Here is a 20103-nt window from a genome sequence, read left to right as displayed (position 1 = left end):
AAGAAGAAGAAGAAGAAGAAGAAGAAGAAGAAGAAGAAGAAGAAGAAGAAAACAAAGCAAGATAAAACAAGAAAGAAAATAGAACAAAACAAAAAAAACTAGATCTTGGGTGTATTTTATTCTGCTTGACAAAAGAAACTAGATCCCAAAACAGGAAAGAAAGACACACACACACACACACACACACACACACACACACATAATACAATACAATACAATGACATATATATAATGTATATATATATGAATTGAAAAAATAAGATAATAGTTCAAAAAAATAAACCTGAAAGACTAAAGAATTAAAACAAAATTTAAGCTCTATACTGTTTTTCCCAAGAGAAGAAGTTCTTAGTTCTCTATGATCTGTAAACTTGGGGTTAGCCAGTTGTTCCTGCTGGTTTTCTGGTGGAAGTGCCTGTTGAGCTGATTCCCAGATACCCTTGCAGTTGTGGAAATGTGCCTCTTTTGCCAGGGGGCCAGGCTTAGTGTAAGAGGCAACAGATTCCACTATGTGGTGCTGTTTTGCTCCCTGAAGTCTTTCAGCAAAGATGGGTGAGATTAAAATGCTGGTGCCCTACTCTCTAGCTCCAGAACTGAAAGTCTGTCCCCCTCCCCCAACTCTTCAGTGAGCCCTCACAAAGAAGCAATCACTCTTGTCTCTCTGGTTTCTGTCTGAACTCTGTGTTCACCCAGCCTGTGACTGTTTTTATCTGAGTCATATAACTGAGTTTCAAGTATCCAAATTTTATGGACTCTTGTTGTGCAGATCCATGCTGTTCTTCCCAGGGGAGAGATGGGGTCTTGCCTTTACTTCTGCCTTTTCCTGGGCCCCTGCCAAAGAGCAGTTGCACCACCATGAGGTGGTTCACAGTTTATGGCAACACCAAGCAAAAAGCCTGTGCCAAGACTCACGGTCCTCAGCCAGTTTCCCCACTCTGATGTCTGGGAAATCTGCTGCACACAGACATCCCCATTCTTCTTGTAACCATTAGTACCCAGAGACTATACTGCACCACCTAGGATTCCACCCCACTTTGCCACTTGAGCTTTAAGTCAGGGATGTCCTCCACAATACTAGACTTTTAAAGTTCCGATTTTGCACTCTGCTGCTTCTAGTACTTTGGTTTACCCTCCTTAAGCTGGTTTCCTTCTTGGCTGCCATCTCAAATATATCACACCAGATTCATGTCTCCACACCTCCTACTTTGCTAAAAGTAGTTGTTTTTTCTATTGGCAGAATGGCAGCATTTCTTTTCTCAGATCTTGCAGGTGTTTAGAATGATTTGACAACTATCAAGCTGAATTCCAGGGACCAGACAAACTTAGGGTCCCCTACTCTTCTTTCATTCTAACTCCTCCTCTCTCCAGGTCTTTGATGCATTTTGAGTTAATTTTGTATATGGTATTAAATAGGAGTTCTGCTTCATTCTTTTGCATATGGAAATCCAGTTTTCACAGCATCATTTGCTTAAAAGACTGCCCCCACTGAAAAACACAGTATTTTCAACAAACAATGTTAGCAAAACTGGTCAGCTCTATTCAAAAGAATGGAGCCAGACTATTTTCTTACACCATAAACAAAAATAAACTCAAACTGGATTAAAGACATACATGTGAGTCCTAGAACCATAAAAATCTTAAAGGAGAGCACAGGGATTGACCTCTTTGACATTGCTAGTAGCAACTTCTTTCTAAATATGTCTCCTCAGGCAAGAGAGATGAAAGCAAAATAAACTATTGGGACTACACCAAAATAAAAAGCTTCTGTACAATGAAGCAAACAGTCAACAAAACTAAAAGGGCAACCTGCAGAATGGAAGAAGATATTTGCAAATTACTTATTCAATAAAGGGTTAGTATCCAAAATATATAAAGAACTTACACAACTCAACACTCAAAAAACAAATAATTCAATAGAAAGTGGGTAGAAGAAATGAACAGACATTTCTCCAAAGCAGAAATCCAGATAAGCAACAGACACATGAATAAATACTCAACATCACTCATCATTAGGCAAATAAAATTAAAACCACAATGAGGTAACACCTCACATCTGTCAGAATGATGGAAATCTACAACACAAGAAGCAAGAAGTGTTGGTGAGGATTTGGAGATAAGGAACCCCTTTTGCACTGTTGGTGGGAATGCAAAGTGGTGCAGACACTGTAAAAGACATTATTGATTTTCTGTGAAAAGTTATAAATAGAACTATCCAAAAATCCAGTATTCCTACTACTGAATATCTACCAAAAAATACAACAGCAATAGTTCAAAGGGATATACATATCCATAAGTTTATAGCAGCAAAATATATACAGGAGCAGCCCAAGTGTCCATCAATTGAAGAAGTTGTATATATAAACAATGGAATATTATTCAGCCAGAAAAAAAGAAATCTTGCCATTTTGCAGCAACATGATTGGAGCTAGAGAGAATAATGTTAAATGAAAAATGTCATTAAAGAAAGAGAAATACCATATGATTTCACTCATATGAGGAATTTAAGAAATAAATGAGTAAAAGAAAAGTAAGAGAAAGAGAGGCAAACCACAAGGCTGACTTTTAACTATAGAAAACCAACTAACAGTTACCAGAGGGGAGGATGGTGGGGGGTGGGTGAAATAAGTGGTGGGGATTAAGGAGGGTGCACCTTGTGATGAGTTCCAGATGTTGAATGGAAATGGTGAATCACTATACTGTACACCTGAAACTAATATAACACTGTATGTTAACTACAGTGTGATAAAGTAAAAATAAAAATAAAGAAAAAAATATCCTTGCTAGTTATGGTAAGATTCAGATTTTGTATTTCTATATGCTTTAGTCTTGGTAGGTTTTCTATTCTAGGATTCTGTCCATTTCATCTAGGTTATCCAATTTGTTGGTGTAATATATATACATATACATATATATGCAATATATAAATATAGTTTGTATATTATATATGTATATATATACATATATATATATATTTCAGTATAATTAGTAGTAATATCCTCCCTTTCCATTTTTTATTTTAGTAATTTGAGTCTCCACTCTTCCTTAGTCCATCTCACTGAGAGTTCTTCAATTTTGTTGATGTTTTCAGGGAGCCAACTTTTGGTTTCATTGATTTTCTTTATTATTTTTCTATTCTGTATTTTATTTGTCTATGCTTTGTCTTTGCAATTTCCTTCCTTCTATCTTTGCGTTTAATTTGTATTTCTTTTCCTAATTCCTTAAGTCTTAAAGTTAAGTTGTTAATCTGAGATCTTTTTAAACGTGAATATTCATAGCCATAAATTTCTCCCTTAGCCCATTTTCCATGACATCTCATGTTTTGCTATGCTATGTTTTCATTTTCTTTTGCTTCTTGGGTCAGAGATGTAGCATTCGGTGTAGAAATTGAGTCATTTTCATTTGCTTCTTGGATCAGAGGTGTAGCATTAGCTGTAGAAATGGAGTAGAAAACAAGCCAGAAACACTGAATGAGGGTCTGAGCCAGCATAAATGCTCAGAGTATTGTCTTGATATATCCGGTTAATCTCAAAGGTGACCCAACCTAGGTCAGAGGTAGTGGGTCACAGAACAAAGAAAACTCCAGGAATCATGGCTCAGCTACCTATTTCCAGAACTATACATAGATATAATAATTCTAAATACTCAGAAATATTTTAGGATTGAGTCAAGATCAGAAATTGAGATGGTTCCTACCGGGAAATTCAGCTATAGGAAGAAGGACAATAACTGTAGGGAAAATAGGATTGAATCTGACAGTGGGGTGGGAGAAAGCCCTGGCTTTAAGTCTTTATTCTGTTCCTAATCAGTTATTTGAATTTGAATTGAAGATCAATTCCACCTCTTTGAGCTGTAGTTTCCTTATTTGTAAAGTGAAAATATCCCCTGCCCTGTATATGATGTTTGAAGATCAAAATGAGATAATCGATTTTAAAATGCTTTTTTATAACTGTAAATTGTAATACACTAGGAAGGGATTATTCTTATTATTGAAAATAGAGGATTTTAAAAATCTCTTTCACTTCCTCTTTCTTTCCTTCCTTCTTATTTTGTTTCCATCCCCCTGGTCATCTCTGTTTTTATTCCTATTGTCTCTCCTTCCCATATTCCAGGGCCAGTGATCCGGGCTGAGGTTGGTGACACCATCCAGGTGGTCTTTTACAACCGTGCTTCCCAGCCATTCAGTATACAGCCTCATGGAGTCTTCTATGAGAAAGACTACGAGGGAACTGTGTACAATGATGGTGAGCAAGCAGGGTTTCCAACTAATGTGAGCTTCAGGTAATAACAGATAGCTCTAGAGGAAAAATAAATAGGGGAGGGAATGAGAAGGAGACAAAATTGATTGTCCTACATGGATGTTGTTAAGTGGATCCATGATGCTATAGTGAAGCGGGACTGGGTTCAATAAGAGACACATTCTTTTAAATATATTTAAATATATTCTGATTAACATTTTAATTTATTTTTTAAAGTTGTACCATTTTTTAAAGATTTTACTTATTTATTTGAGAGAGAGAGAGAGAGAAGGCATGAGTGGGGGAGTGGCAGAGGGACAAGCAGACTCCCCATTGAACATGGAGCCTTATGTCGGGCTCAATTCCAGGATCCTGAGATCATGACCTGAGCCAAAGTCAGATGTTTAACAAACTAAGCCACCCAAGTATCCCTGATGGACATTTTTTTAATTTTATTATTTATTTATTTATTTGACAGACAGAGATCACAAGTAGGCAGAGAGGCAGGCAGAGAGAGAGGGAGGAAAGCATGCTCCCCGCTGAGCAGAGAACCCAATATGGGGCTCGATCCCAGGACCCTGAGATCATGACCTGAGCCAAAGGCAGAGGCTTAACCCACTGAGCCACCCAGGTGCTCCCCGATGGACATTTTAATGATATTTGTTCTTCCAATCCATGAACATGGAATGCCTTTCCATTTCTTTGTGTCATCTTCAATTTCTTTCATCTGTGTTTTATAGTTTTCAGAGTACAGTTCTTTCAACTCTTTGGTTAGATTTATTTCTAGGTTCTTATTATTTTGGTGCAATTGTAAATGGCATTATTTTCTTAATTTCTGTTCCTGCTCCTTCATTATCAGTGTATAGAAATGCACCAGATTTCTACACATTGACTTCTATGACTTTACTGAACTCATTTATCAGTTCTAGTAGTTTTTTGATGTAGTCTTTTTAGTTTTCATTATAAAGTATCATGTCATCTACAAATAGTGAAAGTTTTACTTATCCCTTGCAAATTTGTGTGCTTTGTATTTCTGTTTGTGGTCTAATTGTTGTGGCTAGGACTTCCAGTACTATGTTGAATAAAAGTACTTAGAGTGGACATGCTTGTCTTCCTTTGGACCTTAGGTGTAAAGCTTTCAGTTTTTCCCCAGAGTATGATGTTCACGTGGGTTTTTGCATATATGACCTTTAGGGTTAGTATCCCAAATATCTAAAGAATTTACATAACTCAACATTCAAAAAATAAGTAATCCAATTAAAAAATGGGCAGAAGACATGAACAGACATTTTTCTTCATGTTCAAATAAGACATCTCAATGGCCAACAGACACATGAAAAGATGCTCAGCATCACTCTTCATTGGTGAAATGCAAATCAAACTACAATGAGATACACCTCATACCTGTCAGAATGGCTAAAATCAACAACAGAAGAAACAACAAGTGTTGGCAAGAGTGTGGAGAAAGTGGAAACTTCTTTCCCTCTGGTGGGAAAGCAAACTGGTGAAGGCACTATGGAAACAGTATGGAGTTTCTTCAAAAGTTAGAAGTAGAATTACCCTATGATCTAGTAATTGCATTACTGGGTATCTATTCCCTAAATACAAAAACATTATATAGAGTATCATGTCATCTGCAAATAGTGAAAGTTTTTCTTCTTCATTGCTGATTTGGATGCTTTTTATTTATATTTGTTGTCTGATTGCTGTGGCTAAGACTTCCAGCACTATGTTAAATAACAGTGGTAAGAGTGAACATACCTGTCTTCTTCCTGACCATAGAGGAAAAGACCAAACTGAAGGTCACCAGAAGGGAGGTGGGGGGCAAGATGGGGGAAATAGGCAATGGGGATTTAGGGGTGCAGTTGTGATAAGCACTGGGTATGGTATGTAAGGGTTGTATAACTGAAACTATTATTATATCATATGTTAACTAACTGGAATTTAAATAAAAGCAGCTATTATTACTATAATATAAACAATAAAAATGAATGAATGAATAAATAAATAAATACTTTTAAAAATTCCAAAAGCACTAATTCAAAGGGACACACACACACCCCTATATTTATAGCAACATTATTTACAATAGCCAAATTATGGAAGAAGATCAAGTGCCCATCGATAGATGAATGGATAAAGAAGTGGTGTGCATGTGTGTTTGTGTGTGTGTGTGTGTGTGTGTGCGTGTGTTAGAATATTATTCAGCCATGAAAAACAATGACATCTTGTGATTTGAACCAACAGGGATGGAGCTAGAGAGTGTAATGCTAAGTGAAATAAGTCAGTCAGAGAAAGACAAATACCACATGATTTCACTCACATGTGTAATTTAGAAAACAAAGCAAAGAAGAAAAGGGGGAGAAAGAGGGAGAGAGAGAAACTTTGACACAGATTCTTAACTATTGAGAACAAAATGATGGTTATCAGAGGACAGGTGGGTGGGGGGATAGGTGAAATAAGTGATGAAAAATAAGGAGCTCACTTGTCTTGATGAGCATCAGTTGATACATGAAACTGTCAGATTACTATATTGGACACCTGAATCTAATATGACACCGTATGTTAACTACACTGGAATTAAAACAAAAAAAGTTAAAATATATCTGATTATAAAAGTAACATATATGCTTTACAGAATTTTGAAAAAAATGGAAAATTATAAAATAAATATCATTCATAGATAAGTTTGCCATTACTTTTTGTTACACCTTCTAATGCTTTCCTGTGCTTATGAAAACATATATTTTGATATTTTTGTGATCATGTGGTTTGTGTATGTTTGTATCATACTATACTGTTTTTACTTGCTGTAAAACAGTAAGTTTTTACTGTATCAATTTTCTCATCCCATCGTAATGTTATAAACTTGCTACTGACTATAAAATACCCTATTACATGGATATGCCATAATTTATTTACCTCATCTTCTGTTATTTGAACATTTAGCTTGTTTTCATTATTTTTAAATGCTGTAAATTGTGTTAAAATGAATAAATGCTTGTATTTTACTTGGATTACCATCTCAGGAGAGAATCCTAGAAGTTGGATTATTGGATATTAAGTTATTGTTTTCTCTGAGAATGTTAATACATGCTAATCCCAAGCCAAAAATATAGAAAAAATACAAAAAGCATTAAGGATAAAGTTACAGACAAATCTAGAAAAAAAGAACATTCTACAAAGCAACTGGTCTAATCACTTCAAAAATTCAGTGCTATAGGGGAAAAAATTAGAGACAACACAAAAAAGTGAACTTTGTCTGATCCTGGTTATTAAAAAAGAAATAGCCTTAAGAGACATTTTGGGACTCCTGAGTGGAGAAGTCTGCTTGTCCCTCTCCCTCCCACCCCTCCTCTCTCTCTTTCTCAAAATGAATATGTAAAATCTTTTTAAAAAAGAGACATTCTGGAGATGATTGGAAAATTTCTGATATAGACTACATGTTAGATGATATTAGGATTTTTTTTAGGTGTAGTAATGTTATTGAGACAATATGGGATAAAGTTACTGATCTACTTAGAAGTAAGATGTCATCATGCTTCCAAATGATTTAGCAAAAGTGAACAATCAAAAGCTTGTGTGTGTGTGTGTGTGTGTGTGTGTGTTTGTGTGTGTAGATATACATAGACACAGATGTAGATAAATTAAAGATGGAAAAGTGTTAACAATCAACTCCAGCTGGTAGGATGATTATTGTACAATCTATCCTTTAACGTTTTTTGTATGCTTGAAATTTTTAAAAGTTGGGAATAATAAAAGAATAAGAAAGGATGTTAAGGCCATCTTAAATTATACCATTTGTTATAAGTTCTTACTTCAAATATCTTTGTGTATGTTTCTTTTCACCCTTTAATGAATATTTCCTCATAATATATTTTTAACATGTTGAATTGCTGTGTCCGAAGGTACACACATTAAAATTTTTGATACCAACATCCAAGTTGATCTCTGGAAAAATTTGCAGTCCCATAATCTTGGACTTGCATCCACAGTAGCAGCACAAGGCAGCCATTTTCATCTTTGTCAAATGTCAATCTTGTAGGCAAACAAGACAATAACCAAAATCGCTATTGTTTCAATTTGTATTAGGTTGGTCATTTTTTTCAGTGTCTATTGTACATCTTATTTTCTTGTGAGCCTGAACCTTCTTAGGGCTTTTGATACATTTTGTTAACATTTTTTTCCTAAAGGGGTATTCTCATTTAAACTCACCCTTTCTATAGTTGAGTGAGAGGGGTAGGTGCCATTTGAGCCACTTCTCAACAGAATGGATTACTATAATGTGTAAAGTCTTGCTAAACTGATAGGCAAAAAAGTTATGTAGTTATTTTTTTTTTCAGCAAGAGCTCTTGTACATTTTTTCATCTCAAATTCACCAGTTTGTACTTTTCTGTTTTTATTTTTTTGTTTTTTATTATATTCAGTATGTAGCTATTTTCATTTATACTTCTTTGATTACTAATAGATTTAAAATGTTATTTTATTTTTAAAGTTTTTATTTAAATTCTAGTTAGTTAACATACTGTGTAATACTAGTTTCAGGTATGCAATATAATAATTGAAAAATTCCATACAACTGGTGCTCATCACCACAGGGTCACTCCTTAATCCCCATCACTTATTTCACCCATCCCACCACTTGCTCTTGTAACTATTAGTTTGTTCTCTACAGCTAAGTAAAGTTTCTTGGTTTGCATCTCTCTCTTTTTCCCCCCTTTGCTCACTTATTGTGTTTATTAAGTTACACATAAGAGTGAAATCATGTGGTATTTGTCTTTCTCTAGATGACTGATTTCACTTAGCACAATACTCTCTAAATCCAGGAATTGCAAATGACAAGATTTCATTCTTTTTATGGCTTAATAATATTCCATTTTGTGTGTATATACATATATATATACATATGTATATTTATAGATATAGATAGATATAGATAAATAACACATCTTCCTTATCCATTCTTCATTCAATGGACACTTGTGCTGTTTCCATAATTTGGCTATAGTAAATAATACTGCTGCAAACATCAGTGTGGATGTATCCTTTTGAATTAGTATTCATGAGTAGACATTCTTCCAAAGAACCTATCCAGATGGCCAACAGACACATGAAGAGATGCTCAACATCACTGATCATCATGGAAACACAAATCAAAACTATAATGAGATATCACCTTACACCTGTCAGAATGCCTAAAAATCAACAACATGAGAAACAACAGATGTTGGTGATGATGTGGAGAAAGGGGAACCTTGCATTATTGGTGAGAATGCAAAATGGTGCAGCCACTCTGGAAAACAGTATGGAGGTTCCTTGAAAAGTGAAAAACACAACTACCCAATGACCCAACAATTGCACTACTAGGTTTAAATTTTTAAAATAAAATTTCTATGTATTGTTTGACCATAACTTGTGTCCATTTAAGGAATTACAGCCGTAGTGCTTGTGTTTTTCATATATCTACACATAGATACATATTTGTATCTACTCATACATACATCTGGAAAGGATAATGTGTTCAATCATAACCATTCAAAGATGAAACAAACTATGAAGGTGGGTAGTGAATTGCCTGTCTCTGGATATTTTTAAACAGTGGTAAGGATACGAGAGCAGATAAATGTATGTTTTCAAGTGAGGAGTATTACAAAGTGTTGTTATTATTATTGTTGTTGTTTTATGTTACATTAATTGCCATACAGTATATCATTAGTTTTTGATGTAGTGTTCCATGATTCATTGTTTGTGTATAACGCCCAGTATTCCATGCAATACATGCCCTTCTGAATACCCATCACCAGGTTAACCCATCCCCTCACCCCCCTTCCCTCTAAAATCTTCAGTTTGTTTCTTGCAATCCATAGCCTATCATGGTTCCTCACCCCCTCTGATTCACCCCACTTCATTTTTCTCTTCCTTCTCTAATTACGTTTTAAAGGCCCTTTTAATCCTTAGTCCTTTGAGCTTAGAAAACTGAAACCTGGGAAATTTAAATTCCCTCAGTTTATGTAACAACTATTGTCAGAACCAGAAACTAACTATTGTCTCTTCACTCCTATCCAGGATCCTTTTTAATATTCTATTTGTATATTGCTACTTCTCCAAAATGCCTTCTAGTTTATAATATTTACCCCACTTTTTAGAGCTGATGTTTCTCACTCTAGCTCCTGTGATGATGAGTCCCATTTTCTACCCCCTGCAGGCTCATCCTACCCTGGATTGGTGGCCAAGCCCTTTGAGAAAGTAACATACCACTGGACAGTCCCCTCCCATGCTGGCCCTACTGCTCAGGATCCTGCCTGTCTCACCTGGATGTACTTCTCTGCTGCAGATCCCATAAGAGACACAAATTCTGGTCTGGTGGGTCCCCTGTTGGTGTGCAAGACTGGTGCGTTGGGTGCAGATGGCAAACAGGTATTACCATGGTTTTGGGCTGGAAAGCCTACTTGGAGGAAAATAAGGCTGTGTTGCTAAATAGGAGTTGAAAGTGGAACTGTGTTCTAGAGATGTGGGAATAGAAAAGAAATAACCAATCTATTTAATCAGAAATTAATAGTTGGTGAGCTCATGCTTTTTTTCATGCTATTCTTTCACTCACAAAAATTTTTCTTAGTCTCTATTCCTTTCTGTTTTGTATCCTCTCATCTCTTCATTTTTTTAAGCCTCAGTGTTCTCTAACACTTGACCCTAATTCTTAAATCTCTTTTAATATTTGCTTGTGTTCTTTCATGTCCAGCTCATCATTCTAGCTGTATATTACTTAACCTCTCTTTGCCTCAGTTTCTTCATCTGTAGTAAAGTGTTAACAATGAAAAAAAGCATCTTGGGTTTCTATGAGGATTAATTAAAATATTCCATATGAAGTGCTTAACACAGTGTCTGGATTACCTAGTAAACACTCAGTAAATGTTAGAAGTAATAATGATAATAGTGATCATAATAGTGCATTAATAACAATTATATGTCCTTTACTTTAATTTTCTAATCCCCTCTGACTAGAGTTCTTTCCTGATCTGTTAACCACCTTTCCCCACTCCTTTACTCAGATGATTCCAAGCTCTCTTCTATCACTCTCTGTACTTGTCCATAATCCCCATCTTGTGCTTCTTCCCTGTCCCCTTGCATACATTCTTCCCTTCCTGTCTTGTCACTTTGTTCTAACCTGTATCACCCACTTTCAATTTGAAATTACCTGAGGAAAACCTACTTAGCAACAACTACAGCTCTAGGCAAGAGGTATGGGCTGGTCTCTGTGTCTGGAAAAAGAAATGGGAATGAATCAGGGCTCATTGGGTCTGGGGTTGCACAACCCACAGCTGCTGAAACCATTGTCATTCTTTCTCTTCCACGGACCTACAGAAAGGGGTGGATAAGGAATTTTTTCTCCTTTTTACTGTGTTGGATGAGAACAAGAGCTGGTACAGCAATGCCAATCAAGCAGCTGCTATGTTGGATTCACGACTGCTCTCAGAGGATGTCAAGGGTTTCCAAGACTCCAATCGGATGCATGGTATGGGGAGTGCTTTTGCCCTGAGCTACAGTTGAGAGGTTACAAGTAAAAATCTAACCTAAACTTAATCATGTCCCATCCTTGAAAGCACTGATCCCATTGGTCAGCTCTACCCAAAACATGAGCTGGATTGAAGAATTGAATCTAAAGCAACAGTTCTTAGGTTTAGAATTTGGATGTGCTATGTCCTGTGTTACACAGTATGGGGAACACTGGAAAAATGCGTTGTGAAATGAGGATTGCAAACCATGAATACACTAGAGAGTGAGGAGAGAAAGCTGGAATGATGCTTTTTCCAATCTTATCTTCTTCTCCTTTATTGACCACTATCCATGGTTCTCAACTCTATACTCCAGCCAAATTGGGCTATTTTTTTTTTCAATATATACAGATCTTGTACTTTTCTAACTTGATGCCTTTACAATGCTTTGCCTACAAGTTGAAATGCCTCTCTTTACATTTTTGCCCTTAGCCTGTGGAAATTATTTCCATTCTCTAAGGTCCTACTCAAAAGCTACTTCATCCATGTAACCATTGTTTTTAATCACTCAATCCCAGGATGATGACATCCTCTTCTGAACCCCTATTGCATTTTATCATTTATTTTATCAGAATATTTTAATAGCATGTTCTATATAGTTATTTGTTATACAGCTTTTGACATACTAGAGTGTAGTTTCCTTAAAAAGTGAGTATTGTTTGTTGCTTATGACTGCATTATCTACACTTTCCAATACATACTAAATGTTTATTGAACAAGTGAACTACCAAATTAATGGGTAGGTAGGTAGGTGGGTGAGTGAGTGAATGGGAAGCATGGTCCCAGTTTGCAAGAAGTTCCCAGCATTTGCAATAAAATAAGACTAATAACACTCATGAAAAAATTATAGAACAAGCCAAGATCAACTATAATTAAGTAATAATTATAATTTCACACATTGTGTGAAACAGCTTTCAAGTGGCATGGAGTTCATAGGAGGAGAACATTAATGAAGGAGAATCCAATTAAAGGATTCCTGGAATAAAGGAGTGTTTGAGCCAGGGTTCAAAGGCTAAGTAGATCTGCAATTAGAAATTACAGGAAAAGGAAACAGAATCAGGAGATTAGCAATGTTATCATCAGCATCTATGGGGATTACCAAGTAAGGTTACTTATTAAAAGTGGTTCCAGAGGAAGGGAACATTGAAAAGGGATCAAATTAAAGCAGGCCTCCCTGTATTTTCAAGAGGAGTATGGAAGATGGGAGGGAGTCATGAATGAGTATGTTGTCTTATGACTCCATCTTTTGGTTCCCATAATCAGTTATATCACCTGAAAAAAGTAAACCAAGCCTGTGAACTAAGTTCATTTCAATTTGAACTCAGGGACCACCTAAGTAGTACCAGGCAACATGCCAGGTGATTAGGTGGTCACACTGATACAGAAAAAAATAATGTAATGTGATTCCTGCTAGGTCAATCTTGTGTGGGAGATAAATTTGTAAGTAAATCATTGGATTTACTTTGTGCTCTGTGGTAAGTGATATGGAAGAATTTTGTGTGTGGGGGGGGAGTTTCATGGAAATGACAGAGTAGGAGAGAGAGAGAAATAACTCTACTTCACAGGGGAGGTGACATTTGAACACAGACGTGAAGGATGAGTAATAGTTCTCTGTAGAGGGACCCGAGGGAAAATTTATTCTAGGAAGAGGAAACATCCCTCATCCCCAAAAGGCAGATCTTTATAAGCACAACTAGAATGGCTTAGGGAAGAAGGCAGGAGAGTTTAAGATGACTCAGAAATTTCAAATTGTGGGGAAACCGTAGTATAGAGCTGATGTTATGCTGTAGGTCAGTGCCTGAGTAGTCTGGTCTCATGTTCCTGTTGTCTTATGTTTTCTTTTTCAGCCATTAATGGGTTTCTGTTCTCTAACTTGCCCAACCTGGACATGTGCAAGGGTGACACAGTGGTCTGGCACCTGCTTGGCCTGGGCACAGAAACTGATGTGCATGGGGTCATGTTCCAGGGCAACACTGTGAAGCTTCAGGGCATGAGGAAGAGTGCAGCCATGCTCTTTCCTCATACCTTTGTCATGGCCATCATGCAGCCTGACAACCCTGGTAAGTGCCTTAACAGCTAGCCCTAGGCTGGGAGGCTTTGTTGGATATGGTGTTAGATAATGGGGGGCTGGTGAAAAAAAAAGAAAAGAAGACATCTTGAGGGTAAATGGGAGGTTTTCAACAACAGCTTTGTCTTCTCTTTTTTCAATGTGCACTCTGTTCCAGTTATTTGGATTTTTCTCTAAGCTGCAGACAGAAAGTAAAGAGCTGAGGAAGTTCTTTTTCTGAAACTAAAGGAAAGAAGTAAGGATGCTGCCCAACATCAGGGGAATTCTCATATAGGTAGAGGGTGGACTTGCCTCTGTAGTCCCATACTATGTAGAGATTGTATAGGTACAGTGCTTGCACTGGGAGGGAGGTCCAGGAGGTATACTTATGTTTTCAATTCTGATATTCTGTGAGAATTTCTGTAAACTTCTGGTGGAGGTGGGGTGGAAGGTACTGTGACAGTTTCATACCAGGAATCAGATCATAAGAAATTTTAGTCCGAACTCTTTCATTAATTTGCTATTTAATTTTGATCTAAACAACTTCCATGCTCTGGCTGCATTTCTTCCTTCTTTTCTTTCTCTGTCCCACTCCCCTACCTCCATCCATCATCTTCATTTCCTATCTTCCTCTTTTCTTCCCTCCTTTCTTTCCTGGTCCTCTCCCCCACACGCCCCTTCCCCAGACTCCCTATTCCTCTCTCCCTTCCCTTCATTTCCCTATCTTTATTACATAAAAAAAAATGAGTACAATGTTTCTTTTTTTTTTTTAATCTTTTCAGTGTTCCAGAATTCATTGTTTATGCACCACACCCAGTGCTCCATGCAATACATGCCCTCCAAAATACCCACTACCAGGCTCACCCAACCTCCACATTCTCCCCTCCAAAACCCTCAGATTGTTTCTCAGAGTCCACAGTCTCTCATGGTTTATCTCCACCTCCAATGTCCTCCAACTTCCTTCTTCTCTCCATCTCCTTATGTCCTCTGTGTTATTCCTTATGGTCCACAAATAAATGAAACCACATGATAATTGACTCTGCTTGATGTATTTCACTCAGCACAATCTCTTCCAGTCCCGTCCATGTTGATACAAAAGTTGGGTATTCATCCTTTCTGATGGAGGCATAATACTCCATAGTGTATATGGACCATATCTTCCTTATCCATTTGTCAGTTGATGAAGGGCATCTTGGTTCTTTCCACATTTCGGCGACTGTGGCCATTGCTGCTATGAACATTGGGGTACAGATGGCCCTTCTTTTCACTACCTCTGTATCTTTGGGGTAAATACCCAGTAGTGCAATTGCAGGCTCATAAGGAATATCTATTTTTAATTTATTAAGGAATCTCCACACTGTTCTCCAAAGTGGCTGCACCAACTTGCATCCCCACCAAAAGTGCAAGAGGTTTCCCCTTTCTCTACAATCGCTCCAAAACACGTTGTTTACTGTTGTTAATGTTGGCCATTCTAACTGGTGTAAGGTGGTATCTCAATGTTGTTTTGATTTGATTTCCCTGATGGCCAGTGATGATGAACATTTTTTCATGTGTCTGTTAGCCATTTGTATGTCTTCATTGGAGAAGTATCTGTTCATGTCTTCTGCCCATTCTTTGACATGATTATCTGTTTTGTGTGTGTTGAGTTTGAGAAGTTCTTTATAGATCCTGGATAGCAGCCCTTTGTCTGTATTGTCATTTGCGAATATCATCTCCCACACCATGGGTTGCCTCTTTGTTTTGTTGACAGTTCCCTTTGCTGTGCAGAAGCTTTTGATCTTGATGAAATCCCAAAAATTCATTTTCATTTTTGTTTCCTTTGCCTTTGGAGACATATCTTGAAAGAAGTTGCTGTGGCTGATATCGAAGAGGTTATTGCCTATGTTCTCCTCTAGGATTCTGATGGATTCCTGCCTCATATTGAGGTCTTTTATCCATTTCAAGTTTACCTTTGTGTATGGTGTAAGACAATGGCTGAGTTTCATTCTTCTACACATAGCTGTCCAATTTTCCCAGCACCATTTATTGAAGAGACTGTCTTTTTTCCACTGTATATTTTTTTCCAGCTTTGTCGAATATTATTTGACCATAGAGTTGAGGGTCCATATGTGGGCTCTCTACTCTGTTCCAGTGGCCTTTGTGTCTGTTATTGTACCAGTACCATGCTGTCTTGGTGATCACCGCTTTGTAGTAAAGCTTGAAATCAGGCAACGTGATGCCCCCAGTTTTGTTTTTTTCTTTTTCAAAATTTCCTTAGTAATTCAGGGTTTCTTCTGGTTCCATACAAATTTTAGGATTGTTTGCTCCAACTCTTTGGAAAATGCCAGTGGAATTTTGATCAGAGTGGCATTGAAAGTATAGATTGTTCTAGGCAGTATACACATTTTAGTAATGTTTATTTTTCTGATCCATGAGCATGGAATGGTCTTCCATCGTTTCCTGTCTTCTTCAATTTCTTTCGTGAGTGTTCTGTAGTTCCTTGAGTACAGATCCTTTACCTCTTTGACTAGGTTTATTCCCAGGTATCTTGTGGTTCTTGGTGCTATAGTAAATGGAATCGTTTCTCTAATTTCCTTTTCTGTATTTTTGTTGTTAGTGTATAAGAAAGCAACTGATTTCTTTACATTCATTTTGTATCCTGCCACATTACTGAATTGCTGTATGAGTTCTAGTGGTTTGGGGGTGAAGTCTTTTGGGTTTTCAAGGTAAAGTATCATGTCATCTGTGAAGAGAGAGAGTTTGACTTCTTCATTGCAGGGTTGAAAACTTTTTATTTCTCTTTGTTGTCTGATTGCTGTTGCTAGGACTTCTAATACTATGTTGAACAAGAGTGGTGAGAGTGGGCATTCTTGTTGTGTTCCTAATCTCAAAGGGAAAGCTGTCAGCTTTTTCCCATTGAGGATGGTATTTGCTGTGGGTTTTTCATAGGTAGATTTTATGAAGTTGAGGAATGTTCCCTCTATCCCTATACTTTGAAGAGCTTTAATCAGGAACGGATGCTGGATTTTGTCAAATGCTTTCTCTGCATCAATTGAGAGGACCATGTGGTTCTTCTCTTTTCTCTTATTGATTTGTTCTATCACATTGATTGATTTGCAAATGTTGAACCATCCTTGCAACCCAGGGATAAATTCCACCTGGTCATGGTGGATAATCTTTTTAATGTACTGTTGGATCCTACTAGTTATGATCTTGTTGAGAATCTTAGCATCCATAGTCATCATGAATACTGGTCTGAAATTCTCCTTTTTGATGGGGTCTTTGCCTGGTTTGGGGATCAAGGTAATGCTGGCTTCATAAAAAGAGTCTGGAAGTATTCCTTCTGCTTCATTTTTTTGAACCAGCTTCAGGAAAATGGGTTTTATTTCTCCTTAGAATGTTTGGTAGAATTCCCTGGGAACTCTGTCAGGTCCTAGGCTCTTGTCTTCATGGGAGGTTTTTAACCACTGCTTCAATCTCATTACTAGATATTGGTCTATTCAGGTGGTCAATTTCTTCCTGATTCAGTTTTGGAAGTTTGTAGTTTTTCAGAAATGCATCCATTTCATCTAGGTTGCTTAACTTATTGGCATGTAACTTGATAATAATTTCTGATGAATGTTTCTAATTCCCTGGTGTTAGTTGTGATCTCTCCCTTTTCATTCATGATTTTATTAATTTGGGTCTTTTCTCTTTTCTTTTGGATTGGTTTGGCCAATGGATTGTTGATCTTATTGATTCTTTCAAAAAACCAGCTTCTAGTTTTATTGATAGGTTCTACTGTATCTCTAGTTTCTAACTCATTGAACTCTGCTCTGAAATGATTATTTCCCTCGTGTGTGGAGTTGGCTTAATTTGTTGTTGATTCTCTGGTTCTTTAAGGTGTAAAGACAGCTGGTGTGATCTGGATTTTTCTATTTTTTTGAAGGAAGCTTGGATGGCTATGTGTTCTGCCCTTAGGACTGCCTTTACTGTATTGCATAGGTTTTGAACTGAAGTGTCTTCATTCTTATTGGTTTCCATGAATTGTTTAAGTTCTTTTTTGATTTCCTGGTTGATCCAAACATTCTTAAGCAAGGTGGTCTTTAGCTTCCAGGTGTTTGAATCCCTTCCGTACTTTTCCTTGTGGTTGAGCTCTAGTTTCAAAGCATTGTGATCTGCGAATATGCAGGGAATAATCTCAGTCTTTTGGTATCGGTTGAGCCCTGATTTGTGACCCAGTATGTGGTCTATTCTGGAGAAGGTCCCATGTGCACTCGAGAAGAATGAGTATTTTGTTGTTTTAGGGAGGAATGTTCTGTATCTATGAGGCCCATCTGCTCCAACGTGTCATTCAATGCTCTTGTTTCTTTATTGATATTCTGCTTGGATGATCTGTCTATTACTGAGAGTGGCATGTTAAGATCCCCTACAATTAATGTATTGATATTGATACAACTCTTTATTTTGATTAACAGTTGTCTTATGTAGTTGGCTGCTCCCATACTGGGGGCATAAATATTTACAATTGTTAGATCTTCTTAGTGGATAGACCCTTTAAGAATGATGTAGTGTCCTTCTGTATCTCTGACTATAGTCTTTAGTTTAAAATCTAATTTCTGATATGAGAATTGCTACCCCAGCCTTTTTGTGAGGCCCATTGGCGTGAAAGATGCTTCTCCATCCCTTCACTTTCAGTCTGGGTGTATCCTTAGGTTCAAAATGGGTCTCTTGTAGACAACATATGGATGGGTCCTGTCGTTTTATCCAATCTGCAACCATGTGCCATTTTGTGGGTGCATTTAGGTCATTCACGTTGAGAGTGATTATTGAGAGATATGTTTTTATTGACATCGTGTTACCTGTGAAGTCCTTCTTTCTATAGATTGTCTCCATAAATTTCTGTTCAATGGTATTCTTGTTTTTGTTTTCTTCTTTTATAGAGTATTTCTTGGAGTGCCACCTTGGTGGTCACACACTCTTTTTAACCTTGCCAGTCTTGGAAGCTCTTTATCTCTACATCCATTTTGAATGTCAGTCTTGCTGGATAAAGTATTTTTGGCTGCATGTTCTTTTCATTTAGTGCCCTGAATACATCTTGCCAGCCCTTTTTGGCTTGCCAGGTTTCTGTGGACAGGTCTGACGTTATTCTGATGGGCCTTCCACTTTATGTAAGGAATCTCTTCCCCCAGGTGCTTTCAAGAGTTTCTGTCTAAAATTATGATTCATCATTTTCACAATCAGGTGTCTCAAGGTCTTTCTAGATTCTATGATCTTGATGGAAACCTTTCTGCCTCTAGGACATGAACGCTGCTTCCATTCCCCAGATTGGGAAAGTTTTCATGGAGAATTTTTTTAACTATATCCTCTAGTCTTCTTTCTTTCTCCTCCCCCTCAGGGATTCCAATAATTCTAATGTTGGAACGTTTCATGGCATAATTTATTTCCCTAATTCTGTTTTCATGACTTCTAAGCTATTTGTTCCAGGTCTCCTTCTGATCCTGTTTCCTCTGTTAGTTTGTCCTCTATATCACTAATTCTATCTTCTGCCTCAGTTACCCTAGGTGTTAGAGAATTTAGATTAGATTGGAACTCATTGATAACGTTGTTAACATCTTCCCTGGTGGCTTTCACTTCTGCCCCGATCAATTCCATTTTGTCATTAAAGGCTTTCTGCCACCTAGCCATTGCCTGGATAATTGGTAGCCTGAATTCCCTTTCCAACATACTGTTTATGTCCATATCCGATAGCTCTGATGGAGAGGTCAGTCTGAATTTTTCTTCTGTTGGGCATTCATCCTCCTAGTCATTTTGGTGAGAGATGGCTGAGGGGATGTGGAGCTGAATGTATCAACTGTGGTCCAGTCAAGTTGCACCCTGGAATGCTTCTGAGCAATCAGGATTCCCCACCAAAAAGAAAGAAAAAAGAAAGAGAGAGAGAGATAGGTGAAAAAAAAGAAAAAGAAAGAAAAAAAATAAAAGAGAAGACCCAGCCTGAATGGGCCCCAAATGTAAGATTTATAAAGTATATAAACAAAACCAGACTAACAGAAAGACTCACAAAAGTAAATGACAAGAAGAAAAAAAGAACCCAGCCAAAATGAACCCCAAGTATAAGATTTTTATACTACCAGAATGAAAACAAATACACAGAAACACTGACATAAGTAAAAGATGGGAGGGTGGTTATAAATTCTCAGTGTGGGTGAGGAAGGTTATTTTGATTCTTCCTGGGTGTATCTTGATATCTTTGTTAAAGGACTCAACTTTCCAGAGATAAACGGGGATTAAAACTGGTTTATATATAGGG

The 20103-nt window shown here is 37.2% G+C and overlaps 1 protein-coding gene across 1 annotated transcript in view; it reads left to right on the top strand.

The window, feature by feature from the left end:
• Positions 1 to 20103, top strand: part of LOC111139326 (hephaestin) — a 74817-nt gene that overhangs the window by 2363 nt on the left and 52351 nt on the right. The window contains exons 2-5 of the mRNA XM_022491591.1: positions 4110 to 4241; positions 10441 to 10652; positions 11598 to 11748; positions 13636 to 13848. Of these exons, the coding sequence (XP_022347299.1) occupies positions 4110 to 4241; positions 10441 to 10652; positions 11598 to 11748; positions 13636 to 13848 (708 nt within the window). The remainder of the gene's footprint in view (positions 1 to 4109; positions 4242 to 10440; positions 10653 to 11597; positions 11749 to 13635; positions 13849 to 20103) is intronic.

This window comes from Enhydra lutris, unplaced genomic scaffold (genome assembly GCF_002288905.1).
Source record: "Enhydra lutris kenyoni isolate GAN:26980312 unplaced genomic scaffold, ASM228890v2 scaffoldscaffold100, whole genome shotgun sequence".
Taxonomy (NCBI): Eukaryota; Metazoa; Chordata; class Mammalia; order Carnivora; family Mustelidae; genus Enhydra; species Enhydra lutris.
The sequence above is the reverse complement of the archived record's forward strand: the minus strand, read 5'-3'. Positions and strand labels throughout refer to the sequence as shown.